At 59.7% G+C, this 27,184-nt stretch overlaps 6 protein-coding genes and 1 non-coding gene across 7 annotated transcripts; 3 read left to right on the top strand and 4 right to left on the bottom strand.

Moving 5' to 3' along the window:
- Positions 1 to 403: 403 nt before the first annotated feature.
- Positions 404 to 2,485, top strand: EHS24_002693 (uncharacterized protein; the record flags this gene model as incomplete). The annotated part of the gene is made up of 4 exons (XM_028618420.1): positions 404 to 1,132; positions 1,183 to 1,574; positions 1,631 to 2,232; positions 2,295 to 2,485. 4 exons carry the CDS (start codon positions 404 to 406, stop codon positions 2,483 to 2,485), a joined length of 1,914 nt encoding a protein of 637 aa, XP_028473376.1.
- Positions 2,486 to 2,786: 301 nt separating this feature from the next.
- RPB11 (DNA-directed RNA polymerase II core subunit) lies at positions 2,787 to 3,352 on the bottom strand (the record flags this gene model as incomplete). Its single annotated transcript, XM_028618419.1, has 2 exons — positions 2,787 to 3,132; positions 3,198 to 3,352. The coding sequence occupies 2 exons, from the start codon at positions 3,350 to 3,352 to the stop codon at positions 2,787 to 2,789; spliced, it is 501 nt and encodes a 166-aa protein (XP_028473375.1).
- Positions 3,353 to 5,576: 2,224 nt separating this feature from the next.
- Positions 5,577 to 6,514, top strand: EHS24_002691 (uncharacterized protein; the record flags this gene model as incomplete). Its single annotated transcript, XM_028618418.1, has 2 exons — positions 5,577 to 5,707; positions 5,836 to 6,514. The coding sequence occupies 2 exons, from the start codon at positions 5,577 to 5,579 to the stop codon at positions 6,512 to 6,514; spliced, it is 810 nt and encodes a 269-aa protein (XP_028473374.1).
- Positions 6,515 to 7,547: 1,033 nt separating this feature from the next.
- Positions 7,548 to 8,833, bottom strand: EHS24_002690 (uncharacterized protein; the record flags this gene model as incomplete). The annotated part of the gene is made up of 5 exons (XM_028618417.1): positions 7,548 to 7,854; positions 7,957 to 8,311; positions 8,354 to 8,455; positions 8,497 to 8,744; positions 8,793 to 8,833. The coding sequence occupies 5 exons, from the start codon at positions 8,831 to 8,833 to the stop codon at positions 7,548 to 7,550; spliced, it is 1,053 nt and encodes a 350-aa protein (XP_028473373.1).
- Positions 8,834 to 9,247: 414 nt separating this feature from the next.
- On the bottom strand, positions 9,248 to 17,105 carry GCN1 (translational activator of GCN4; the record flags this gene model as incomplete). The annotated part of the gene is made up of 3 exons (XM_028618416.1): positions 9,248 to 16,438; positions 16,501 to 16,748; positions 16,796 to 17,105. The coding sequence occupies 3 exons, from the start codon at positions 17,103 to 17,105 to the stop codon at positions 9,248 to 9,250; spliced, it is 7,749 nt and encodes a 2,582-aa protein (XP_028473372.1).
- A 431-nt stretch (positions 17,106 to 17,536) lies between these two features.
- EHS24_002688 lies at positions 17,537 to 17,615 on the bottom strand. The gene has a single exon. It is a non-coding gene; the product is annotated as a tRNA-Asp (tRNA).
- A 1,598-nt stretch (positions 17,616 to 19,213) lies between these two features.
- Positions 19,214 to 22,364, top strand: EHS24_002687 (uncharacterized protein; the record flags this gene model as incomplete). The annotated part of the gene is made up of 3 exons (XM_028618415.1): positions 19,214 to 20,574; positions 20,618 to 22,274; positions 22,326 to 22,364. 3 exons carry the CDS (start codon positions 19,214 to 19,216, stop codon positions 22,362 to 22,364), a joined length of 3,057 nt encoding a protein of 1,018 aa, XP_028473371.1.
- Between the last annotated feature and the right edge of the window lie 4,820 nt (positions 22,365 to 27,184).

Genomic DNA, 27,184 nt, shown 5'->3' with positions numbered 1-27,184 from the left:
ACCGCGTTAGGTCCGGTCCGAGCACCGGCCACTCCGAACGTGCGGCGGGGCGGGCGAGCTGGTCGGCGGTCATGACCGGATGATGGCATGCCGTATCTGAGCGACACCGGCATCCTTTCTCACACGCGCGTAGAGTGTAAATCTGCGGCTAGCGATTGGGGCTGGCAGGCATTGTGTATGACGCGTCCACGACACCATCGTTGCATTCACCATCCAACTAACTGCTCATCATCAGCATCTCAATATATCCCAACGCTGAGTTGCTGCTGAACGCGTGCTGGTATTTCACCGAATTAATTTTCGTCTATCCGTCAATTGCCGCTCCACTACCCGATTACTCCAGGTGCAAGCATACCTTGTATCCGCCCACAAACCCCCAATCGCTCTCCAACCACCGCCCACGATGACCTCACCTGGCGACACACGGGTGAACACGCCGACATCGAGGAAATCCCTCGAGTACGACACAGACTCTGACGACGAGGACAAGAAGGACGAGGCAGTGGCGGGCGATAAGCCTGCGGAGATGAGCGATTCGAGCGGCGAGTTGCACGACGAGCACGAACACGGCCAGCACGAGCTCGCTCCCCTACCCGATATCGGCGGCGGCGGCGGGGGCAGGAAGAAGACGGCGCGCACGTCGTCGTTCACCTCTGGCCACTCGGGACCGGGCCGGCTGCGTAGTCGGCCGCGCGCGTTCTCTGCTGGCGCCGGCACCGGCGCAGTGGTGACGCTGGGCGGCGAGCTGCCCACCACTGCACCCATCTACCCTCCCAACGGGGCGAACCACGGTCTCGCAGGCCACTTCAAGGACGGGACCGCCGGTGGGCCGTTGGCCCTCACGGCCTCGCGCGTCAGTAACGTCTCCAACCACACGTTTGCCGATGCCGCCTCGCTCGTCAACCTGCCTGGCCTGTCGCGCGTGGAAACGAGGACAGAACGCCGAGCGCGTGCACGTGCCGGAACGGTCACGACACTGGCCAGCCTTGCCCGCACCGTCAGTGCGTTCACGGAGGGTATCGACGAAAAGGACGAAAAGGACGAGAGGGACAGTGTGGGCGAGGAGGCGCTCGTCGCGGTGCAGATCCTGGACGACGGCGACGAGGTTGTGTACCCTGATGGCGGAATCGAGGTGAGTACCAACTGCTGCGGAGCGCCTCGAGCTCGCTGACACAGTCCCAGGCGTGGCTTGTGCTCTGCGGAGGCGTGTGTGCGGCCGTGTGCGCGTTCGGTCTTGCCGCCTCGGTCGGTGCGTTCCAGTCATACTACAAGGACCACCTGTTGTCAGATTTCACTTCGTCACAGATTGCGTGGATTGGGTCCGCCCAGGCGGCCATCTGTTTCGCCTTGTGTCTCTTCACGGGCCCCCTGTTCGACCGGTATGGCTGCCGAAAGCTGCTTGCGTCCGGTACATTCTCCCTTGTGCTGGGCTTTTGCATGCTCAGCCTGTGTACCAAGTACTACCAGATCTTCCTGTGTCACGCGACTCTGATCAGTCTGGGCATGGATTTGCTCTTCGTCGTGCCCATGGGTGCGGTCGGGCAGTGGTTCTTCCTCAAGCGCGGCCTCGCATTGTGGGTTTACAGTGACCGCGTTTAATAGAAATCGTTTCGCTGATACACATAATCAGCGGCATCCTCATGATGGGCTCGAGTGCCGGAGCAATCATCTGGCCCGTCATCGTGGCCAACCTGCCCGAGAAAATCGGCTTTGGGTGGACGTGCCGCCTCATTGCGCTCCTCGTCGCCATCCTCGGCACCGCGGCGACGTTTCTCATCCGTACCCGCCTTCCCCCCAACCCACCAGGATCCTTTTTCCACTTTGACGAGTTTAAAAACCCGGCCTACGCCTTCGTCGCGTTCAGCTTCCCCTGCTTTGTGTTTGGCTTTTTCAGCTTTTTGACATTTATCGGCACATACGGCAAGCTCGTGGGGTTGGGCACGCTCGCACCGTATCTCCTGATGATCACCAACGGCGCGTCGGGCTTTGGCCGCGTCTTTGCGGGCCTCATGGCCGACATGGTGGGCACCTTCAATGTGGCGATTATCGGCCAGCTCGGCATGGTGATCCTCATGTTTGCGTGGCTGGGCATGAAGTCGGCGCCGGCGCTCATCGCCCTCTGCGTCCTGTACGGCTTCCTCAGCGGCGCACCCGTGTCCCTCCAAGGTCCCATGGTGACGGCGGCGGCCACGGACCCGCGTATCGCCGGTACATTGATCGGACAGGCTCTCAGTGGGTTTTCTTTTCGCATGTCCTGTTGAACCACAGTGCAGCTGTGCTGACCCACACCCCAGTGGTGCAATCCTTTGCCCAGCTCTGCGGCCCGCCCATCTTTGGCGCCATTGTTGGCGCTGGCAGTACCGAGGAACAGCTCAAGCGGTTCCCGCACGCGATTGCCTTTGGAGCAAGTATGCTCGCCTGCAGCATGGGTCTCATTATTTGTGCGCGCGTGTACCGTACGCGCAAGCTGTTTGCGATTGTCTAGATATCCTAGAATGAAGAAAGAGGAAAAAGAGGAGTAGAGGGGGGACGAGGTGTGAGGATAGAGCCAGTAGAGGAGTGTACAGGGAAGGTACCCACGGACATAGTAACGACTGTAGATCTTTTTACGCAGCACGTTGGCAACGGCATGGCGTGGGTGGCATACCTAGAGCACACTGATCACTGATGGAGATCTGATGGAGATCACACATGCTTGGGAGTCTCCGTTCCCTCTCCCCAGCGCACTGCCATTCTTCTGCTTGAACGCGTTATGCATACAACAAACTCTAGCGTCACACTCCCTCTTAAAAGTCGTACACGTCACCGCTATCGCGCACAGCTCCGCCGACGACGGTACCGCCGCCGCCGAATCCGTCGCCGTACGGGTCAAAGCCGCCGGGGCCGGTCTGGGACGCGGCGCCAGGCATGGCGGCGGCCTCGGGACCCATGCCCATCTCAATGTTACGGGCCTGGTCGAGGAACTGCTTCTTGACGGACAGGGTCTGGGTGATGAGGAGCTGGCACGCGCGCTTGAGCGCGTCGGCCGGGTTGGAGCGCTCGTCGGTCTGGATCTTGATCGTAATGACGTTCTCGAGAGGGTGCGGGAGCTTGTAGCCTGCGAAGAGAACGGTGGGGTCGAGCAGGAGCTGGCTGTGGGGCTGTTAGAGAACGAATAAAACGGTGCCTAGTCGCGAGATATGCGTAAAGCTACTCACGCCCTCAGCATGTTGCCCAGCGTGTGGTCCTGCGCGCGGACGACGACGGTCGCGGCATTGGGGACCTTGGGGTCCTCGGTAAGGCTGAGACGCTTCTCGCCGTCCTGGAGCAGCCACGTCTCGACGCGGTTGGGCTGGTTGATACGGCCCGACATGGTCGGTTAGAGGCTTAGCTGCCGTCTGTTGTTGGCGTCAGCTCTTTGATACATGACAGTCATGATGGAAGGTGACGGAACAGACAACGCGTCATGTGAACAGGAAAGCGCTGGTTCTAGGCAGCGTCTGTTCTGTGGATTGCCAGATGACGGATTGTGGGTATAACCATTGTTTGCTGTCATTGTTTGCTGCCTGGAGGAGGCGCAAGAGGGAGAAGGCAGGACCGTGATACTCACTTGGAGGTGGTTGTGGAGGTCGAGATGGTTCCTCTCAAGAAACACAAGAGTAACCAACTCTGGTGTCGGTGGCGCATGATACTTGGTTAAAAACACGTCATAGTTATTAGGCCCCCCAATTAAGTAATTGCCTAACGGCCGGCCTATTGGCGGCCATCAAATGCCCTTATGCCTCTGTAGCCACCGTACACCGTGCCGTTGTTGAGTTGAGACATGCATGACAGCAACCAGGTCGAGCGGTGCGATGCATGACGTTGCGTGCATGCGTGTGTTGTTACAACCGTACACCAGTGCAACACGAGCGTTTTGAGCGTGGAGCTTGGTGACGGGCGCATCTGTCAGTGCCACCTTTCCTGTGGCCTGTGGCAACGCTTCCAAAGATCCAAAGGATCGTGGCAAGATTGCTGGTCAAGGATCCATGCGCAAAGGTGTGTGGCATGTGTGGAGCATTCACAATTCACAAACCCCATGCGACAAGCCGGTGCACCCTTGGTATGCACTGTGGGCAGCTTATGTGTGTCGGGGCCCAGACGGAAGGCGTCAAGCTTACCGAGGGCTTTGACCTGTCCAGCAGTCCTTTTCCGATTGACAAGGCGTCACACAGCCTGCAGCCAGGGTGTGTCCGTTACCGTTGTCCAGCCACTGGCCATTGAGACGGCCCACGCCGACGATGTGGCAGCGCCCACTTGCTGTCCTTGGACACAGCATGGACACATCGACCAGTTGGGGAGGTTGCGGCATGACGCATATTTCTCGGGTCGCATGTTCCACCACGAATACACGGCGACCACCTCTCCGAAAGCCACCCACCTCATTGCCGTCTGCCGTCTGCTGTCCGGCTGGCCTCTTTTATGGCTGTTGTTTTTATCAACAGTTTCCCAGAGCGGCAGAGCACAGCCCACGCCCTACGGCCCAAGATCCGTGATTCCATACGAGCCCCGAATTCCAAGCGCCGGCGCCGGGTTGTTCTCATGCCGGCGGTCCCCTTGAAAACAGGATCCAGTTGTGGAAAGTCTTGTCGGTTGGCCCACTCCCCCAGTTCCTTGCTGGCGCGCCCCTGGTGCTGAATGGCCGACCAGGCTGGGCTGCCGGCGAGAGGCCAGAGGACGTTGAGTGGGAGGGTTGGGTTTGGGGTGCCTTGCAGGTTTTTTTTTTAATCTTAAGACGGGGGGGAGGGACGGGCGGACACTCTGCAGACCATGGAAACCAGGGACACAAGGCGGCGCTGTGTGTGGCAGCCGGCAGGATCGGCAACACGGTCGCGGCTCTGGCCGCGGCAGAGACGCCCCAGGCTGGGGTGCCGCCCGCTTCCGTGCGGGTTCAGGGACAACAGGCGACCAGGCCCGTTCCCCAGCCAGGGGGCCACAACGTCGTTTGTGTGTGGACGCGCCGCTCGCGCCGTTGGCGCGCTCTGGGCATGGCCGCGTGCTCTCACCCTGGCGCGCGCGCAAGGGACGGCGCGGCCCCCTGTTTTCCCTGAGCAGCAGACGACCAACGACCCAACCACCCACGAGATGGTTGATGGGCCTTCTTTCAACAACATCCCTCCCATCCATTCTCCAGCACCCCCGATTTTTTGGCCTTGTCCTCCTCCTCGGCCTCTTCCTCCCTCCTTACGGCCTCTGTCCAACCCCACACTTCGCAAACCAGCGACCCTCGTACATTCTCTAGAAGAGTGCACACCTTTCCATTCCTTTAAACGAAGAAACACTTCACCCCCCCCACACTCCCTCCCTGTCAACCAAGACACACACTCGCTCTCTCCTCGCCAGCCGAAGAGAACCACCCCCCACACACGCAACAACAACCAAAGTGCTCGGTCACTTGACTCTCTCCCTGATCCCACATCTCGCCCCTCGCCCTCGTACTTGAACAGTACAGTCATTCTTTGTCAGTAGCAGCAGCCTATACCGCAGCCGGAACATCAGGAACCTGACAGAAAACAGATCACTCCCTTCCTTGAAACACAATCCTTCCTTTACCAAAAATGTTCGCCTACATCTACCTCTTGGCCGCCTTCCTTCTCCAGGTCGCTTGCGCCCTCCCCATCGGCAAGCGCTCGTTCTCCGGAAAGGCTACCTTCTTCGCTGTCGGCCTCGGCGCCTGCGGTGGCACCAAGTAAGTGTTGCTCCAAACTGGCACCCGCCAAGACAACGAGGCGCTCGCCCGAAACGCACCATGTGCCAGGGTCATTGGCCTGTGCCAACCTCCCACATTCGCAACCCAGCCGCTGACGCTCCCTCCAGCTCGGACTCGGACTACATTGTCGCCCTCAACGCCGCTCAGTACGGCTCGGGTGGTTACTGCAACCAGGGCATCACCATCACCTACAACGGCAAGAGCGTCGGTGCCACCATTGTCGACATGTGCCCCGGCTGCGCCTACGGAAGCCTCGACATGTCGCCCGCGCTCTTCAAGGAGTTTGCGGACGAGTCTGTGGGCACTTTCCAGATGACCTGGGACTTCGGCAGCAGCAACAGCGGTGGCGACGCCACCACCTCGTCGTCCTCGTCGACGTCCCAGTACGTGGCCCCCTCGACCTCGTCGACCACGCAGGAGACCCCCACCTCGACCTACGTGGCGCCCACCACCTCGGACACCCCTACCTCTACTAGCCAGTCCACGACGGTCGCTCCTACCTCCACCGAGACGTCGTCGTCGGCTCCCGTCTCCACCGACCTCACCACTTCGAACTCTACCCTGCCTGCCGTTACCTCTACTGCCGGTCTCAACGCTACCAACGCTACCATCACCGCCACTGCCAACATGACTGCGTCGACTGGTGTCGTGATTGCCAACGCAACCTCGACCATCCTCCCTGACACTGTCACCACGGACTCGTCGTCCGACAACAGCGGCCTCGCTTCCCTCAACAACCTCGTTTCCCTCCTGGGCCGCATCGTTGTTGTTGGCGCGTCGTTGTAAGACAACACCACTTGCAACGACGTGTTAGCTCTTTAGACGGTTTCGGGTTTTCTCCTTGGACATTTTTCTTTTCCAGTTTCCTTTTCATCTTGTTTATCACTACAACACCCCGGGCATCCAGAATCACCTTTCTTTGTTTAGATACCTCCCCAACAACCACCCCACCCATTTTTCTTTTATTTTTGTGGCGGGCGCCGCCGTCTTTTATTTTTCGGCCAGTTCGCCTGTACCATTATCTGGTTTATAATGTACCGCCACAACACCCACCCACCACACCACATCCCAACACAAACTTGCCGACGCGGTGCGCGGCTGTCCGACCTCCCTCATCAATGGCTTTTCGCCAGGCCTACTTTTTCTTCTCTCCAAACTCTCTCCCCCCCCTCCTCCCTCCCATCTTTCTTCTTTATCTCCTCCCACATTCTTTACGTATCACACCCCCTACCTGTATCGTTATATAGATAGGGCCGGGCCCGCCGGGCCCCACAAACCACCCTCCCCTCCGCAAAATCTAGCGAGAGAACCCATAGTATCCTGGCGATGAACACGATGACACCGTGTACTCAATGACGCACACTTGCTGCGACTTACATTACACGCCTCTGCTCTGGGGCTCCTGGCCTCTGGGGTAACCGACCTGGCTGTCTTCTTATCTCTCGAGATGTCTGCCTGTCGTCGATCCTACGTCACCGTCGGTAGGGTGGCACGCAGGCCACAGAAGTCACAGAACAGACGAGGTTGCGTGAGACATTAGGGCCCCAGGGGTTGGGCCTTGGCCACCTTTAAATCGAATAGACTATGGTTCCCTCTTTGGTCGGTATGAAGAACGGCCGACGTCAAGGACCCCATTTCTCGGCACTGTACCTTTGTTGTTTCAACCGTCCACCGCCGTCCAGGCCTCCAGGCCCACTCGCCATTCCAGTGTCTATCAAGCGCAAGCCACACCAAACTCGTGGACCGCGCAACTGCGTCGGGCCTGCACAACACATGGTACATTACAAGAGCACAACCTACGGTAAGGAAAGGGAGCAGACTACAGGGGCCGGAGGCGAACGAGGACGTCGGCAATCAGCCCCGCAGCGTCATTACGGTCCACGGCGGTCGCGCACGCCTCGCGAATGTCGGGCTCGGCCTCGCCATCGACTTCGCCGGCACCGGCACCCGTGAGCACGGCGTCGATGAGGCGCTGCTGGGCGTCAAACAGGAGCGTGAGCTGGGCCACACCGTTGGGGCTGCCGGGGAGCGTGGTGTCGTACTCGAGCACAAGCTGGGACGGGGACACGACGCGCGCGGACCGGATGCCCATGAGGTTGCGGTACGCATTGAGGGTGGATTCGTACCTGTTGGTGTGTCAGCGGTGTATGGTTCTAGACTTGCAGAAAACGCAGCTGGTGCCAATCCGGACATCCCAGCTGCGATGACGCTCAATCCCCACAACTCACCACAAGCTCATCTCGTGCACGCGCACACCGCTGCCGCCCTTCTCCCTACTCCGACGCACATCCTCGGCCCGGGCCTCGTGAACCTCCCTGTCGCGCGCGAGCGCGAGGACCTTCTTGCTCCGCTCCGCCACCACGCTCCGCAGCTGGTCGCCCCGCGGTCCCGCAGCGGTAATCTCGGAGGTGAGGCGCTCGAGCTCCTCGGTCTGCGCGTCCAGGCGGTCGTTGGCCTCGTCGACGGTCATGCGCGTTTCCTCGGGGTGTGCAGCCTTGATGCGGGCCAGCTCCAGCTCCATGTCCCTGATCTGGCGCGACAGGAGCGTCGCCTCGGACGCGGCAGCGGCGTTCTTGGCGTGGTCTGGTCGTCAGCTATCATGCTATGTGGTACCGTTGAGCTCACACTCTGCGTTGGTCTTGGCCAGCGCAATCGCCTCGGACCGCATCCCCTCAATCTCGTCCTTGACATGCTTTAGCTTTGCCTTTTTGACCTTGTTCTCGGCCTCTGCCGAGGTTAGCTTTATACTTGAAGCCATCTGCACCCACCAAGCTCCTCATTCTCGCCCGGCATGACCCGCTGTGGCTCGTCGCCCGTGATGCTGAACAGGAACGACCGCTTGGCCTCCTGCTCGAGATACTTGAATTTCAGGTTACGAAAGTAGATCTTCTGCTGGTCCTTTTCATACGGCACGGCCAAGGGGTTGCCGTCTGCAATGCTCGAGGACACGAGGCGCGCGCGGAAGCGTTCGCGGTGGGCCTCGAGGTGTGTTTGGCTCGAGGTAGACGTGGTAAAGCTGGGCGGTGGTTAGCGGCTGGTATGAAGGTGAGTCAGGCAGACGCACTCCTGAGCCGACTTGTAGAGCGCCTCGTGTGGCGAGGGCATGCTGGATGTTGATAATCGCGACATGGTTGCGGTAGGAATAGCGGTTGAAACGTCGCTTTGATATTGTTGTGATCTTGTTGTTGCCACCAGAGCGTAAACAAGCAACCACGCGACTGACTTCCCAGAATCGGAGGTTTGCGGCGTTTCCCAATGTGGCAAAATGGTTGCTGTTGTCTCGAGCTCATGCTTTGCTGCGACCATTGCCCTTGTCAGGCCGATAAGCATGCATGCTTAAATGTAGGTTAGCAGAAGGAGATCACCAGTGGCTTGGCTCTGACTCCTGCAAAGGGTGTGAGAGCCATGCTGCGGCAGGGTTGCACTGTGGATCGACTCCAAAGCCACCAACCTTATGTTCATCCCACTCGACACCACCACATCGCACTCAGCCCAATGATCTATGAATGCATGACACAACTACTTCAGCAACGCGCCCACCTGCGGGTCCTTATCGTACGGAGGCGTGGAACGGAGCAGTTCCCTGGCATCGCGCGCCGGGCGGGCAATGACACCCACGTCCGATCCCACCGACGTCTGCACTTTACGCACAATGTCCTCGACGCAGTCGAGCGCGTAGAATGCCTCGGGGGCAGTCTCGAGCACAGCGCGGATACACTGGCTCACAAGCGCGGCGGGCGGGGTGGGGGCCGCGAGGAACGTGTCGGCGATGGGGCGGATCGCCTCGGCGTCGTGCTGGGCCAGGCCGGCAACGACGGATGCAGCGGCCACGTTGTACGCCTCGACCTCGCCGGCCATGAAGGCCTCCTCGACGAGCTCGACGATGGAGGTCTTGGCAGCGGCACCGATGTTGGCACCGGCCGACGAGCAGACGGCACCGAGGGCCTCGAGAACCGAGGGTGCGACCTCGCGCTCGGCGCTGCGGACACCGCCGATCAGCTCGGTGATGAGGGGGTCCACACGGGGCTGGTGCTTCATGAGCTCGCCGAGACCGGCGGCGGCCTTCTTGCGGACCGAGAGGGCCGCAGGGTCCGACGCCGACTTGACAAACGTGCGCGTAAGCTGGGGGTGGAAGGGGCGAACAAGCTGGGGCACCTCCTCGAGGAGAACGGTGAGGGTGTTGAGGATGGCACCCTTGATCGTCGGGGAGATGGACTGGCCAGAGATGACACGGATAAGGGGACCAGTGAGCTGGATAATGTACGGCTTGATGGCCGCCTCCGAGGTACGCTGGACCAGGTCGGCAATACCGTTCGAAGCCTCCTGGCGCTGCTCCTGGGTACCGCTGAGAACACCGGCAAGCAGGATGGGCACAATCGACTGCACACCCTTGGGGCGCGAGAAACCGGCCACGTGGATACCGGCAACACCGGTAGCCTCAATGGCGTTCTTGACGGGCACAACAAGGGTCTGGAGGTCCTCCTTGTCAATGGTCTTGACAAAGTGGTCGAGCGCCTCCCAGGCGGCAGTGACAACCTCCTCGACGGGGTCGGCAAAGAGGCCAATGAGGGTACGGACCCAGTTGACGTTGTAGTCCTCGGTGTCGGCCTCGGACAGCTGGCAGAACATGCCAAAGATGGTACAGGCAGTGGCACGACGCTGGGGGTTGTTGTCCTTGGCCCACTCGAGGAGCTTCATCTCAAAGGCGTTGACACCGTCCAGGTCCTCCAGAGTCTCGCAGAGGGCCTCGAGGGCCTCGTCGAGGGCGTCCTTGGTCTCCTCGTCGGGGCTGCCTTCGAGGGTCTGCACGAGAGCGCTGAGGATCTCGTCGACACGACGGTTGAGGGCCGAGCCGGAAACGCGGATGAGCGAACCCATGGCACGGGCGTTGAACGCGCTGATGGGCTGCTTGGTGAGGTCCTTGAGAACCTTGGGGAACACGGTGTTGGCGCGGACAGCCATGACCTCGCGAAGGGCAGAGAGGGCAGTCTCCGAGCTCTCTCCGGGCTGGGCCATGGCGGCGAGCAGAGTGGGAATGGTCTGGTCGACAGCCTTGCCACCGAGGTAGTGCTGCATCGAGTCGAAAGTGCGGGCAGCGGCGGCACGGACTCCGGCCTCCTCGTCGACGAGGGCGTCGCGGATCGACGAGATGATAACGTCCTCGTGGGCCTCGATGGCGTCCTTGGAGGCAGCCTCCATGACATCCGAAAAGGCAAGACAAGCGCCCTCCTTGGTACGAGCATCGTTTGAGGTAATGGCGGTGCGGAGGATGGGAACAATCTCGCCAACAATGCGCTCGCCGTTCTTGCGACAGAGCTCGCCGATAGTGCGCGAAGCGGTCTCCTGCTGGTCCATGTGGGTAGATCCGAGGAGCTGGACGAGGAGCTGCATGAGAACAGGCAGGATCTCGCGGGTGGTGCGGGGAGTGTTCTGGACGAGCGCCTTCCAGATGTGGATGGACGCCTGGCGAACGACGCTGACAGTGTCCTGGCGGACAATGTAAAGAGTGGCGAGGACACGGTCGCGACGCTCGGCACCGAGAGTGTCCAGAAGCGCCTTGCGGGCAAGCTCGGCACCACGAGCGGTGTCGTCCTCCTCGAGCTCGACCTTGCCGCTGATACCAGTGACACGGTAGAGAAGCTCGCCAGTAAGCGAAATGGACGACTGGCGGATACGCCACGACGAGTCGAGCATACCCTTCTCGAGCTCGGGCAAGAGGAGGTCGACAGCCTTGGCCGAGTAGTTGGAGATGATCATCTTACCGGCACGCATCGACGCCTCGCGCACGAACTCCGAGTCGTCCGCAAGACCGTTGAGGATGGGCGGAATGATACGCGCAAGGTGGGGCGCGAAACGGTGACCGAAAGTGGCGGGGAGATAAATGAGGAGCGAAATGAAACCTTCACGCACGTAGGGGCGCGGGCTGGCAGTGTTGGTGATAACCTCGGGGAGGAGACCCTCAAGGCGCTCCATACCAAGACCCGAGAGAACCTCGGACAGGCCCTGGGCGGCACCTTGACGGTCGACACCCGACGTGTCCGAACGAAGAGTCTGGAGAAGCTGGTCGACGAGGTCGGGGAAGTTGGTCTCACCGAGACGCTCAACAAGGGTACCGAGCGACTTGGCGGCGGTGGCACGCGCCTCGGGCACGGGGTCAACAAGGACCTCGTGGATGAGGGGCATGAGCTCGTGGAGGTAGGGGACAAGGTCGCGAGCCTCGGTGAGCGATGCCATGTTACCGACAATCTGGACCGACTTGCGCTTGGTCTCGGACGAACGCTGGCGGAGACCACGGTCGATGATGGGCATGACGAGCGCGAGCGACGGAGCGTCGAGGTAGTGCTCGAAGGTGGTCTTGAGAAGAGCGGACAGAGCGCTGGTAATGTTGGCGGTAGGGTCCGCAAGAGCCTTCATGAGCTTGCTCTGGATAGCCTTGACCTCGGGGTTGTTGAGGACCTCGCCGAAGCCCTTGAGGGACTTGTTGGCAGCCGACTTGACCTGGGCGTGAGAGTCGTTGATAACGTCGGTAAGGTGGGGAATGATGGTGGGGAGCGAGAGCGAGAGCTGACGGGGCGCACAGAAGGCCATGGAGCCAAGAAGCTCAATGGAGCCCTTCTTGGTACGCCACTGCTTCTCGTCCAGACCGCCGAGGAGGGTGGGGAGGATGAGCTTGACACAGTGACCCGAGATCTTGGACATGATAACCTTGGCGGCATACTGCGTGGCCTCACGGACGTAGTTGTTGGTATCACCGAAGAGGGTAAGCATGAGGGGGATGACCGCGACGATGTAAGGCTCAAACACCTTGCCGAGGGTGGTGGTAAGGGTCTCGAACGCGAGACAGGCGCCTTCACGGCTCTCAAACGAGCCCTTGTCCTCGGCAGCCTCGGTGAGCTTGTCCATGAGGTCGTACTCCTTGAGCGAGCGAAGACCACGGCCCTTGACAATACCAGCAATACCGTAAGCGGCACCGCGACGGGCAGCGTACTTTTTGCCAGTGGTGAGAGTCGAGAAGAGGCGGTCAACAAGGTACTCGACCTCCTCCTCGCCCATACCGGACACGAGCGCCGGGAGACAGTCGGCGACCGCCGACTGGACGAGTTCCGAGGGGGTGTTGAGGGCCTCGATGAGACGGTCAACGACCTTGGGGACACGCTCGTCCGAGGCATCGAGGTGGCCGGCAAGACGACCAAAGAGAATGACAACAGCCTCCTTGACGTAATCGGAAGTCTGCGACGTCGAGGGGGCAGTAAGGTGGCCTTCAAACATGGCCATGAGACCGGTAATCTCCTTGGCACCGTGGATCTCAACAAGGGCAATGGCCGCGTTGAGCATACTACGGCGAACCTCCTCGTTGCGGTCACCAAGGGCCTCGCGCTTGATCAGGAAGTCGAGAATGGTCTGGACCAGCGAGTCCGGAATGAGCGACGCGAGCTTCTGGAGAGTCGAGGCAATGGCGGAACGCGACTCCCAAGGGTCAGGGCGGTCGACAGTCTCGGGAATGACCATACCGAAGCGGTCGTACTCGGGCTGCAGGAGCTTGGCCTTCTCGACATAGAGCTCCTGGAGACCGACAATAGTGGGCTCCAGCTGCGAGGGGAACTGCTCGGCAGCATCGGCAAGGGCTGCCGAAGCACCGGCACGGACAGCAGCGCTCGAGTGGGCAAGGTAGCGGATGAGCGAGTCGAGGTAAGTCTCGGGAACATCGAGACCATTGTCCTCCCAGAGGTGCTCGGCGAGGGCAGCGTTGGTCTCGTCATTGTCGTGGGTGGCAATGAAAAGCTCCTCCGAGTAGTTGAGCTCGGTAAGGTCGACGGGCTGGAGGGCCTGGAGAGCGGAGTTGCGCACGTTGGACTCGGCAGATAGAGTGCCAGCAATCATCTCGCTGATCTCGTCGGGGGTAGCAACGTCGCGAATGGCGGCACCGAGGTCCACAAGGGCAGCCGAGCCGTCCTTGGCCAGGCGCGAGTGGCCGCCAATGATCTGGATGAGGTCGCGGACCGTCGACAGGCGAGGGTACTGGTCGTTCTCAAACTCGCCGACGCAGGCACTGATAATGGCAACAACGAGGGTGAGCTGCTCCTGAGCCTGCTCGCTCTGAGCCGAGTCGGAGCCAATGCCGCCGAGGTTGACGATCTGCTTGTTGAGCATGCTCACAAGAGTGAACGTGACGGGGTCGAGGGGCGAGCTCGAGGCAACAAAGTTGACCTCGTGCATGATACGAGTGACAAGGTCGCCCACCTCCTCGTGAAGGTAGTCCTCGGGGATGAAGGGAGCGTTGTAGCTGCGCAGGAGAGCAGCGGCAACCATACGGCGGTACTCGCCAAGACGGTCGTTGGCGAGTGAGCTGAGCTTGATGAAGACATCAAACGAGCGGCTGTCGACAAGGAACGCACCAGGACCGAACACACTCTGAAGGAGGAGGTTGGCAAGGGTGTCGAGCTGGTTCTCGACGGCGGAGACGTGCGAGTCGGCAAGAGCAGCGACAAGCTCGAGGCCGCGGCGAAGGCGAGCCTGGACATTGGCAATCTGGGCGCGAATGTCGGCCTCCTTGGCCTGCTGAGCCGCCACAAGAGCCTTGTCCTGTTTGGACAGGTTCTTGGCAATGGTAGTGGCCTTCTTCTTGGCAAGCTCGTCGCGAACCTCCTGCTCCCACTTTTCGTCCGCATAGTTCTTGCGGTTCTTGTTCTCGCCCTCCTTCTTGGGGGTAAGGACATCGACGTAGAGCTGGTCGGCGGGAGTGGCCCAGATACCGCGCTCCTCAAGACCGATAAACTCGAGGGCGGCGGGGTCGAGGTCGCTCTTGGCCTTGGCGAGGACATCGGCAACAAACTCAACGGGGTCCAGGAATGCGAGAGTGGCAATAGCACGGTAGGCGGCCTCCGCGAAGCGCGAGTCCTTGGGGGGAGCAGAGGCAGACTCCCACAGCTTCTTGAGGATGACCTGGTGATGGATCTGGACGAGGCGGGCAGGGTCCAGACCAAGGTGCTGAACAATCGTGATCCACGAGACCGACGACTCCTCGCCAATCTCGGGGTGGTGAGCGAGCACAACAAAGTCGGCGGCAATGTCCTCGAGCGTGGCTTTATCGGCCTTGTCCGAAGGGGTAACCGCGGCCAAGAGGAGACGGCCAATCTCACGCGAGCGCGAGACGTGACCCTCGTCCTCCTCACCAACCTGGCGCTTGGCACGGGCAGCAATACGCAGCCCGTCCTGCAAACCAAGCCAGACGGAGAGCGACTCCCGGACAACCTGGGCCGTGAGACGAGGCTGAACCTTGGAGAGCTTGGTGACGGTCGAGAAAGTCTCACGGCGCACCTGCGAGTGCTTGGACTCAAATGCAAGGTGGATAAGACCGAGACCAATGGCAACGCGGACCGCCTCGGGGCCAAGTTCGGCGTTGTTCTCCACCAACACGCTCAAGGCGTGCAGCAGCCACATCTCATCCTCTGCGGTGGTGAGCTTGGTGTAGGCCATGTGGTTGAGGATGAACGACGGCTTGGGGGTGACGGTGAGGACCGACTCGAGCGCGGGACTGGACGCCAGCTTGGCCGCACCTGCCACCGACTTGAGAGGGCCAAGGGCAAGAGCAACCGCAACGTAACCCTCGAGGAAGCCAGCGGAGTTGGCGGGAGGGTTAGCGGCGGCGGTCTTGAGGTTGTTCTCAAGCGCAGGGGCAAACGAGGCCACGAGCTTCTCTCCTTCGGCAGAAAACGTAGCCTTGTTGGTGTAGACCGACCAGACAGCGGTACCGACTGAGTTGGAGACAGCGCGACGAGTGGGGAGCTTGGTCGAGGCAAGCTCCTTGGCGAGGGCGGTGGCAGAAGCAGCGGCAACGGCCTTGTCCGAAACGAGGACGGCGGCGAGATGGTTACCGAGGGCAGCAGCGAGGGCGTTGAGTGCAGCCTCGTTGGCCTCCTTGGCAACCATAGGAGGAAGAGTGTCAACAACGACCGACGCTGCAGCCTCAGGGAGGGCCGAAACCATGGTGTACAGGGCAACACGCTGCTCGGCACTGGCAGTCTTGCCGGTCTTGGGGAGGGCAAGAAGCTCTGTCGCAAGCTTCGCAAGAGCCTCGGGAGAAGAAGTCTTGCGGACGATAGCCTTGAGCAGGAGAATCGACTTGGCGCGAGTCTCGGCGTTAGACGACTTGGATGCCGACAGGACGGCAGGCACCAGCTTTGCGGGGATGATGGACGAAATGTCGACCTTGCACGAGTCGATCAGGTCAGCCGTGAGGGTGAGAGCAATCTCAGGCGAGCGGAGGAGCATGCGCTCGGCGGTAGGGATGAGCTTGCCGACGAGAACATCCTCGGTCACAAAGTTGGCGAGGAACTCCTGGAGTGCGAGAGGGACGTGTGGGGGGAGAGCGACCTTTGTCGAAAGGATGTTGGTCGAGTAGTAGGTGGTGATAACCTCCTTCTCGGCCTCGATGACAGCACGGCCCTCGGGCTTGCCCTTGTTCATGCGGACACGGAGAGCCACACCAACGACGTGGCCGAGCAGGACTGCGGCGCGAACAGGGTGGGTACCCTTAGTGGCAAGGATGGTAATGACGGCCGAAAGGTGGAACTTGAGCTGGCGGATAACGCGCCACACACGAATGTTGACCTTGTGGCGAATGCGAAGAGCGCGGGCCGCACGAGTGGTGGCTGAGCGCACCTCCACGGCATCGGTCACAGCCGCAAGGGCAAGAATGAGAGCCTCAAACTGGGGGTAGCGAGGAAAGCGTCACCGCGCGACTCGTACAGGGTCGAGATGAGAGACGAGACGAGGATGAGCTGGGGCACAATGGCAAGCGATGTAGTCGACTTGGGTGCAGCGGCGGCCTTCTCCACCTCGGCGACACCCCACTTGACAAGCTTGTCGCCGAGCTTGAGCGCAGACTGTTGCCTCTCGTCACGCGCCACAAGCGCCATAAGAACGTTGCTCGTGAGCTCGATAGCCTTGAGGTCGCTCATGGCGATCAATGACTGGAGGAGGGGAGGAAGAAGAGCAGGGACCTGAGCCGGAGCCGGAGCTTGGGGACGTCAGCTTTGTTTTGATGTACAATAACAAACAACGTACCCTCGTCGGTAACATAGAGGAAGCGGGCAGCAAACTGTTCCCTCCTCTTTCCACTGCGGTCGAGAAGCGCCGGGCGCACCTTGGGAAGCACGACCTCCCAGTCAATGTTGAGCTCGCGTGAGCTCTCGTCCGGGGTCTGAAGCTCATCGTCGTCGTCATCGAGCTCGTCGACCTCGTTCGCCTTGGGCGGCTCCTCAATATCGCTCACGACCGACGCAGCGGACGACTCCGAGTCGCTCTCGTTGGCGTCCTTCTTGGCCGCGCCAGCGCCATCGCCGAGCCAGGAGCCAACCTTGGCCTTGGACGACATTCCGTCCTGGGCCTGAAGCTTCTTGAACGGTTTGGAAGAGGGAATGGTGTCGGTGTCGACAACGGGGGATAAGAGGGGAATAAGAATGTAGGTGGGAGGCGCTCTGTGATCGTTTAGAAGCGCCTCGTTTTGATGGGTGTGGAGGGAGGGAGTGAGGACGATGGAAGGGGTGGTGCCAGCGTTCGATCTTTGCTTGAGATTTCCATCCACCTTCTCGCGAACGTCAGAACGGATCCGAGATGCCACCGCGGGACCATTTGCCACGACTAGGTTTAAGGTTACGTAATGCTCAAACAGTGTGCCTTGAATTTGATTCCGTCTCAGACATCTGCATCAACATCGACCACCACTTCAACATTTCGTCTGCTTCTCTTCCAAGCAACCATCGCACCTCAATGACATGCAGACACCTCCGGAATCCAAAAAGGAAGCTTCCTGACGGAGAATCGAACTCCGATCTCCCGCGAGCTGCATGACAAGCGAGCATACTAACCGTTATACGATAAAGAACTTGATGTTCTGTTCTTGGCTGATGTGAGCGCGCGCCGAGGCCGTTTTCGAGCGATTGAGAGCCCTGCAGCAACGCAATGCGCAAAGGATAGCACAAGGTCGCCTGTAAGCGTGTGCTTGAGTGCCAGTCAAAGTGCAGGGCGGACGAATAAGGGTTGTGGTTGGCGGCGGAAACATCCTCACCCTCTGTCAGGAATTTCGCCACTACCCTTTGTCCCCACTGTCCACTCCACCTCCACCACGAACAGGACGAGGGTGGTTCTCATGGGGAGTGAAGCATACATTCCAGATACGGATCTTGCATGGTGACACGTGGTCCTCGGAAGATGAGGGACACAGGCCCTCGAGATACGTTGTGTGGCGGATTGGTTGGCCATGTCTGCTCTGGTGAAATTCAAGGTAACCTGGGAATTGTGAGATGATGATACCATTCTGTTTGCCGGAAAGCACACTGTGGTACTGTGGAGAGACTGCGGCGTCTGACGTGCTGCTGTGTGTCGTGTTGCTTTGTTGAGACGGAGAAGGCGATGGCCCACATGGCCACATGGACTGAGACGGCTGATGACGTCGCTTTTCGGTCGACCTGACATTCGGGACGCGTTGGGACGCGTTGGAACATCAGTGGGCATGGAGAAGAAATCTCCATGGGTGTCCTGTCGGCCGGAACGTTGACTCTGCGAGTAGATATGCTAAGCGCTAAAAGTCCTTCGGGCACGAGGCCGCGAGTGAGCTGATCGAGCTGAACCATTCCCGACAACGAGCTCCGTTAGCCAGCATTCAGACTTGGAGAGATCGGAGGTCGCAAGGACTTTGGGAGGATGTAGCCAGGTGGAATATCGTCCCCTGATACTGTACCTCCCTCTGCCAGTGGCGCACAGCCGGTGAGCAATATCCACCTCGAGCGCCCTTCTTAGCAGCCAGAAGAATGCATTACGAGGGACGTGTTGAAGGTCAGCAAAAGTTGCATGCTTGCCCGGCGACGATGGATTAGCCGCTGTTTTGGGACTGCCAGGCTGTTGTACAGTTGTATTAGTTGTATTGTCTTTAATCTTAAACGTGCATGACAATCGGGAAGCTCGGAAGCTGTTCCGGAAACTGACCGACGGCGACCCTCCTCTAATGGCTCAATGGCTCCGGAGGCGGCGCGGGCGGGCCGACGAGCGCTGGCAACAGCCAAAGTCCTTTGCGGCATTCCTGGAGCACAACTCGGTGTATGCATGGCATAACGAACAACGCACCGAGCCATAGACACTTCACTTTATCCCACCCATCGACCCATCCTGAAAGCCCGTTGCCTGAAACGTGCTTGCTTGGTCACATTACTCCACCTCTCCACCTCCATCGGCCGACCCCGGTTCCGGTTTGTTGGGGCACGTCACCGCCCACACACTCGACGTTTGCTAGCGATTTCTCAGCTCTACACACTCATTGAAGAGTCACACACGCATACCATCGGGCTATCTATATAGTCTCACACTCCAACAGACCAGCGCCCAGCTCTCCCCAAGCGCAGAGCTCGTCGTCTTGGCACGTCGATCCGCCCCCACCCGACAAACAAGAGGTCCCGCGGCACCACACGGCAATACTCGCCGCCCGAAATGGCGGCGCAGATCCGAAAGCACCCACAGCAGGTCTCAGACATCGACTCACACCTCGACAGCATTGTCTCAACATCTCCCCCATCCTCCTCATCCCAACCCCCCTACTACAACAGCCGCCCCGCTCCCCCCGGTGCAGGTATCGCCAGTGCCCGCCCAGCCTTATCCCTCACCAACCGCATCTCTTCCCACGGCAACTCCCTCATGCGCGGACCGGCTCCACCCTCCCCACTCTCGCAGGTTGCTGGCGGCGCATCGACTGGCATTAGCCCGCCAGAGGCGTCTATTATCATGGCCCCAAGAGTGACAGTGTCGAGCACAGGATTAGTGCACACACACCCGGGCGCCGCCGACCACCACCTGAAGAAGAAGCATGTCCACATTGCCGACGACAACTCTGCCCCACCACCTTGCTTTATCCACTCTGGACTTGACAAGCATGGCTCGCTCCAGGACTGGCTGCGAGGCAAAAGCGAGCACCTCCTTCCGCACCACCGCAAGAACCGCGAGCGCGTGCGTGCTGACTGGGAGCGTCCACATGCCGAGCCTGTACCTGCCCGCTCCGCTCGCCGTGTGCCGTTGAGCATGACGCCCACTGAGCATCGCCCTGAACTCGACAAGGCAAAGGACAGACGCCCACCGCGCGCTGGTATGACATCCCCTCTCGCGGATGGATATGAGAGCGATAAGAGCAGCTTTGTCGACACCCGCACATTGGACAGTGCAATGGACGATGACGACGATGACGACGACGACGACGATGCTCCTAGCTCGCTAACCAAGCAGCTGGCCGCAACGGCACAGGGAGTGCGCGAGGTTAGCAAGGAGCTTGGCCGCACAAAGGTGCACTCGCGTATCCAGCACGTCCTCATTGTGACGAAGGCTCGTGATAACCGTCTCATCAAGCTCACTCGCGAGCTTGCGTTGTACCTCATGCTCAAAAGCCCAACCGGCCCACCCTCGACGGCTGCGAGCTCGACGAGCGACCTGCGCGGCAGCTCGAGTGACCGCCCCGAACGCCCGCCGCGCCGCGGCATGGTCGTTTACGTCGACGCTCAACTGCGCACCTCCAAGCGGTTCGACGCCGAGGGTATTCAGCGTGACCACCCCCAGCTCTTTGAGCCGATGGCGCGCAGGCGCTCAAGCTCAACATCGGCAAGCACCACAAGCATCTCCACCATGGCCTCGTCGTGGTCAGCCGTGTCCCAGCCAGACAAGGACAAGGATTCTACTGGCCGCCGCCGTGACGAAGGCCAGCTGAGGTACTGGACCGCAGACATGTGTTCCAACTCGCCCCAGCTGTTCGACTTTGTGGTCACTCTTGGTGGTGACGGTACCGTGTTATTCACGTCGTGGCTCTTGTGAGTTGAATCGTGGAGTGAATTGCAACTGACGCCGTTTTAGCCAAAAGATTGTCCCCCCTGTGCTCCCGTTCGCTCTGGGCTCACTTGGTTTCCTTACCAACTTTGACTTTAAGGACTACAGCCAAACGATGGACCGTGTCATCGAGGAGGGCATCCGCGTCAACCTCCGCATGCGATTTACGTGTACCGTGTACCGCGCAATGGCTCCCGAGGAAATGCTCGTGGTCAAGAAGCACGGCAAGCGCAAGGCGATTCGTCGACCTGGAGGTGAAATCCTTGTCCGTCAGGTAGACAAGGACGGGTGGGAAGCGCTGGAGGGTCGCTCGCCTCTTAGTCCTCCCGACCAACAGACTGGTGGCAAGGATAAGGAAATCATGTGCTTTTCCACTCGACCGGTCGAGCAGTTTGAGGTCCTCAACGACCTCGTTGTGGACCGCGGACCGTCGCCGTTCGTCTCACTGCTTGAAATCTTTGGCGACGACCACCACCTCACCACCGTCCAGGCCGACGGTCTCACCGTGTCTACCCCGACTGGATCGACAGCCTATTCGCTCTCTGCCGGCGGCTCGCTCGTGCACCCCCAGATCCCCGCCCTCCTTCTCACTCCTATCTGTCCTCACACCCTCTCGTTCCGCCCCATGCTCCTCCCAGACAGCATGGAGCTGCGTATCTGTGTCCCCTACAACTCTCGTTCCACTGCATGGGCGTCGTTTGACGGCCGTGGTCGTGTGGAGCTCAAGCAGGGCGACCACATCAAAATCACGGCGTCCAAGTACCCGTTCCCAACCGTGTGTGCCGACAAGCAGTCCACCGACTGGTTCAAGTCAATCTCTCGTACCTTGCGTTGGAACGAGCGCGAACGTCAAAAGTCGTTTGTCGTCGTCGAAGAGGACGAGGAGCCCGCCAAACCCCACCACGACCGCGCCAATGGCGACGCGACAAGTGGCCGTGACGAGGGCAGCGACAGTAGCGAAAGTGACGAGAGCTCCGAGGACGAGTTTGACATTGACGACCGATCTGGAGGCGAGATGACGCCTTCACCGCAAGGAACCAACGCTGGCACTGCGCCAGTCCCGTCCCGCAAACTCCGAAGTCTTATTGCCATGGATGTTATAGACTCGCAGCCGAGCGGCGTCCAGTCTCCCGACCGCTTTGCCTCGGGATACTATGCCCCTCCGCCGCTCAGCCAGCGTCACCTCCTGGAGAGGCTGGCCAGTGTTGAGAGTCAGCTCCGTCAGGCCAACCTCGGCTCGGACCCTCCTTCACCGCGCTCAGACGCCGACGGCGACATGTCGCCCCTCCCAGAGGAAATCGACATTGAGCGACCCCCACTGCACCATCTCGCCTCGGAGGTGCGCGAGGTCCGCGAGAGCCTGACCGGCGACTATCTTGACTCGAGTGGCAACGAAATCGAGCCTGTGTCCGACTCGTCTACCGGCTCAGGAATCCCTTCAAGCCTGGTGACGCGATGCGAGTCGGACGCTACGCTCGCTCCAAGCGCCAGTGAGGCCGAGTCGCGCGGCGGACGCAGTGACAGCGGTCCATTGGGCCTGGGAGCGAGGACACCGCGCCAAGGTCGCTCACGCAGCCGCTCGAGGCATAGCACGCACCGCCTGTCTCGCGGCAACTCGCCTGCTCCTGGCTCACAGCTGGGGGAGGGCAAGAAGAAGACCAAGGCGTTTGCTTTCTTTGGCCAGGTGAGTAGAGTCATGGCCACAATGTTGAGAGTTGAAAGCTGACCAACGCAGGACGACTCTACGTCGGAACTGTCTGACCCCTCCGACTGAGCAATCGAGATTATTGCCTGTAACGACACCTGTCCCTACAGAATACGCACACCTTCTTTTCAGACATACTCCCTTTGAGAACCCCTCTGTCTTGCTCTTGCATTGAAAACTCCAAAGAACCCAACAACGCATGCCGTGTCTTTGCGCAATATGTATAATGTGCCCTGCCTGGACCTCGCTGGGCTGTTGTCGCGGCTGTGGCGTGGGAGAGAGAGCATTGCCGCAACGTATCGCCGTAACTGTGCTCCTCCCGGATGTCAGCCTGTTCAACCTGTTACAACTACTCACATCCTCGACTGGCCACATAACCATACAGCTCCCCACAGTTCCAACCCCCAACGTCAAGAGTGAGGAGCCGCGCCGAACACAAGGGTGGGAGAGCGTGCAGTGGCCCAGAGACACTAAGAGTTTGCAATCTTTGCAGGTTTCATCTTTTGTACAGGACTCGAGTTTGCAGTCACAATCACGCTGGAGTGTGACCTGGCTGCCACCCTTTGCCACACACACACACGCCCTTCGCACCTCTCCAAGCTCCATACCGCACCCCGCCGGATTTCCAGGGCCCTCCCCATCTCGCCCAGACGCTCCCAACCGCTTGAAGCTCGCTTCTACTTGTTGAGATTACGTAACCACTTGCGCCACTGCAGTGTGGCACCGAGCTGACCGGAGAACGAGGGTACCGCACCAATGCTGCTCTTTCTGCTTCTTCATTGTCCTCATGCTTCTCTGTAGTGCTCGGGCCTCCCTTCTGTGTGCATATAAGCAGCTCTGTAGACGTCTATGCATCCCCATCCTCTTCTGAAAGACAAACTGCCAGCTTAAGACCATCGGTCTCGGGCGCTAAACGGCATCAAATCCCAACAGATTAAGAGTCAAAGGCTTCTACCCACGATACCTTTGAGACCAACGGTCTCAACTGTACCAGAACCTTCACTCGAGGATCCCACAACCGCCTTCCGAGGCATAGCAGTCCGCTGCTTGTTGTAGCATCGCTACACATCGAGGTTAAAGCTTGCTGCCACCTTTCCGAAGGGGCACACACCTCCACTCTCCCACGGTGGTCCGCCACATACCTACTCCATCTACTACCTCATATCCAACATGGCTCGCAACGAATCTTCGTTCCCTTCCTGGTCCGACCTCAAGGACAATGTCCCGGTCCTCACCTCCACCGACAACTTCGAACGATGGGACAAAGCTATACGCACGTACTGTCTAGGCAAGGGCATCCTCGCCCATGTCAAGGGCTTCGTCCTCGACCCGTACCGAGCTCGTGACAACCAGCTTCCGCTTGAGAACCTGCTCGCGTTCGAGACAGACTACATTGCGGGTGTCGAAGCTCCCACGGGGCAAGACATTGACCGTGAGGCTCTCCACGACCTCATGGCCACTGCTCTTGGCGACGATGCGCTTCCGGCTGAAATTGCTGAAGCAATCGATGAAGCTGGAGATGAAGTTGTTCTGAACGAAGACATGTTCACACGCTGGAACCGTTGGGCCCGTCTGGAGCGTCTTGCACGCACCGTGCTCCTCCTCACCATTCATGACGACCTCTCTATCGACTATGAGACGCTGCCTACGGCCCGTCACATCTACCTCGCCGTCGAGTCACGTTTCCGTACCGACAATCCTGAGAAGGTTGCTCTCTTGCAGCGAGAGCTCCATGGACTCTATCTCAAGCGCGGATCTACCGCCGACGAGACTGACAAGTTCTACATGGAGTACGTCCGCATCTACGCGGCCCTCGTTCGCCTGAACATCAGGCTCAGCGACAACGACAAAGTCGCCAACCTGTTAACTGCGATTCCGACTGAGTATTCTGTCATGCTCCGCTCGCAGTGGGCTTCCGAGCCCCTCAAAACCTGGTCCAGGTTCACGGCTGTATACGCCACCTTTGTCGAGAGCCTCCGGGCCACTGAGGAACGCGAAACGATCGCCAGCAACGGAGCGTCCGCCGCTACCGCTGCCAAACTCAACCTCGACAAGAAGTCCAACAACACGCAACAGCGTAGCCGCCAGCGCGGCAAGGGCAGGACTAACAACTCCCAGACCTCGGGCAACAAGCCCAATCTCGTCTGCGTCAACCATCCTAACGCGACGAGCCACAGGACCGAGGATTGTCGCACCGGACCAAAGGTCGCCGCTTCCATAGTAGTTGCCGATGGATACTATTCTGCGTCTGTAGTTCCTGTAGACTCCCCTTCCCCATCGCCAACCATGACTACGACCTTCCTTGTGGACAGTGGTGCCACACATCACATTGTAGGCAACCGAAACCTCCTCGTCGACGTCAAGAAGGTCGCCAAGCCCATCAAGATCCAGCTGGCGGGCACCAAGTATAGCATCTCTGTCTCCGAGGTGGGCAATATTGTGTTCCTTAATAAGGACCAGCACCCTCACACCGTCGAGAACGTGCTCTACTCGGCAGACACCACAGACAACATGCTCTCGGCCTCCGCGCTCACCCAGGACGGTTGGAAGGTCACCCACGATACCATGACCAAGGGCGATGACGTCATTCCGCTCTCCAACTCCTACCTCGGTGGTCATCTCGGCGTCGCGCTCGTCCTCGCCGACCATGGGCACTTCGCAGCCTCGGACCGCGCACCGCGCACTCCGCTCCATCACCTGCACCTCCGCTATGGCCACCTAGGCAAGCCAGCGCTCCTCCGCGCCATCCACAATGGCTTGATCCCTGACGTCACCTTCGACGAAGTCAAGGACGACCCTTTCACCATGGCCAACTGCGAGCCCTGTCTCGCCCACAAGACTGCCAACCTTCCTCGAAGGGGTCCCTCGGATCGCGGCAACTCAGCCACACGCGAGTACGTGCACGTGGACATCAAATCCATGTCACACCCGACCACGAAACGCCATCTGTATTGGCTAGCGTTTGTGTCCGACTTCATTGGATACCGCCTTGCGATCCCCCTCACCAACAAATCCGACGCCACGGCTCGTATCAAGACTGAAATCGCAGCCCTCGAGCGACAGGCCGACGTCAAGGTCACTGTCATACACTCAGACCGAGGAGGCGAATTCAAGTCCGGCGAGTTGGCTCAATGGTGTCGTGCGCAGGGCATTAAGCATCAGCTGGCTCCTGTAGATGACCAAGCCCTCAACGGCGTGGCTGAGCGTCACAACCGCACCGTCTCCGAGATGGTCCGTACGCTCCTTGAAGACACAAAGCTCTCCCACGACTACTGGGACCACGCCACATGGTATGTCAACCGCCTGCTCAACATGACGACCATGTTCGATGACAAGATCACTGTCTATGAGCGCTACAGTGGACGCAAGCCGCACCTCGAGCGGTTCATTCCATTCGGAGCACGTGTCTTTGTTCGCAGACCAGCGGAAACAAGCATCCCGACGCTATCGCGTCCACGGTCGGTACCAGCCAGAATCCTTTCCACCTCGTTAGAACTGCCAGGGTGGACTGTCCTCTTCGACAACAAGCGCGTTGCCAATGTGTACGACGTGTTTGAAGTCAAGGATGGCAAGGAAGGCAACAAAATACAGCCCTTCGCCACCATTGAGGACATCGAGACCAACATAGACGCTCGCGAGAGCGACGATGACGTCACCGCCACATCGACTAGCGCCCCTGCTACTCTCAACGGTCTCGACGACTCCGACGATGACGAAGCCCTTCCTGCAGCCTCTGCACTCGCGCAAGATGGCGAGACGGCTTATCTTGCCTCTCTTGCAGCCGAAGCCATCGTTCTCGGTGACCCCGTCACCGTCAAGGAAGCTCTCGGCGGCCCTGACCGCCAATCGTGGATTGAGGCCATGCAAGCCGAACTCGATAACCTCAATGGCAAAGGGACATGGACTGGCTCTGAGCTGCCCCGCGGCCGAGTACCCATCACTGCCAAGTGGGTATTCAAGCGCAAGACCAAAGCCGATGGCTCTATCGCCAAATTCAAAGCTCGTCTCGTCGCGCGCGGTTTCTCGCAGGTACCCGGTGTTGACTTCGAGGATACCTTTGCCCCTGTCTCCCGTCTCGCCAGTCTCCGCATTCTCCTCGCGCATGCCGCCACCCACGACCTTGAGCTCCGACAGATAGACGTCAAGGGAGCCTATCTTAATGGTCCCCTCTCTGAGGAAATCTATCTTGCCCCACCTCCGGGTGTCGAGGTCAAGCACGGCAACACCCTCCGTCTCAACAAAGCCCTGTATGGACTCAAGCAGTCCGGACGTGCATGGTGGCTCGAGCTCGACAAGGCGCTACGCTCCATCGGGTTCAAACGCTGCGCTAGCGAATGGGGCCTCCATACAAAGCCCACCAAGCTCGGCCCCATCCTTCTCCTTGCGTATGTCGACGATATCCTTATTGTCAGCCGTACCAAGGCTCAGGCCAACACCGTTGTGACCGCTCTCGCCAAGTTCTGGGCCCTGACCGACTTGGGTGAGCCTAGCCAGATGCTGTCCATCCGTATCGACCGCGACAGAGCCACAAAGACCATTCGTCTTTCGTCAACCGCCTACATCGAGCAGATCGCAGCCCAGTATGACCTAGAGTCCGTCCGCACAGGCAAGACAGCCCCTCTGCCAGCCTCAGGGGAGCTCAAGGACCTACTTGCCGACGACGACACGGTTATCAACGCGCACGATCACCGCGTTTACCGCGAGCTTGTAGGCAAGGCACTTTGGCTCGCCATGTCGACTCGCCTCGATCTATCCTTCTCAGCTTCCGTCCTCTCGCAAGTCCTTCGTTCCCCCGCTCCCAAGGCTCTCGAACTTGCCCGGCGCATGCTTGCCCACGCGCATCACACCAAGAACGCGTATCTCGAGCTCGGCGGTGCCATCGACAACCG

The sequence above is a fragment of the Apiotrichum porosum genome (genome assembly GCF_003942205.1).
Source record: "Apiotrichum porosum strain DSM 27194 chromosome Unknown scaffold_13, whole genome shotgun sequence".
NCBI classification, from domain to species: Eukaryota; Fungi; Basidiomycota; class Tremellomycetes; order Trichosporonales; family Trichosporonaceae; genus Apiotrichum; species Apiotrichum porosum.
Note: the sequence above shows the minus strand (reverse complement) of the source record. Positions and strands in the feature narration are given on the sequence as shown.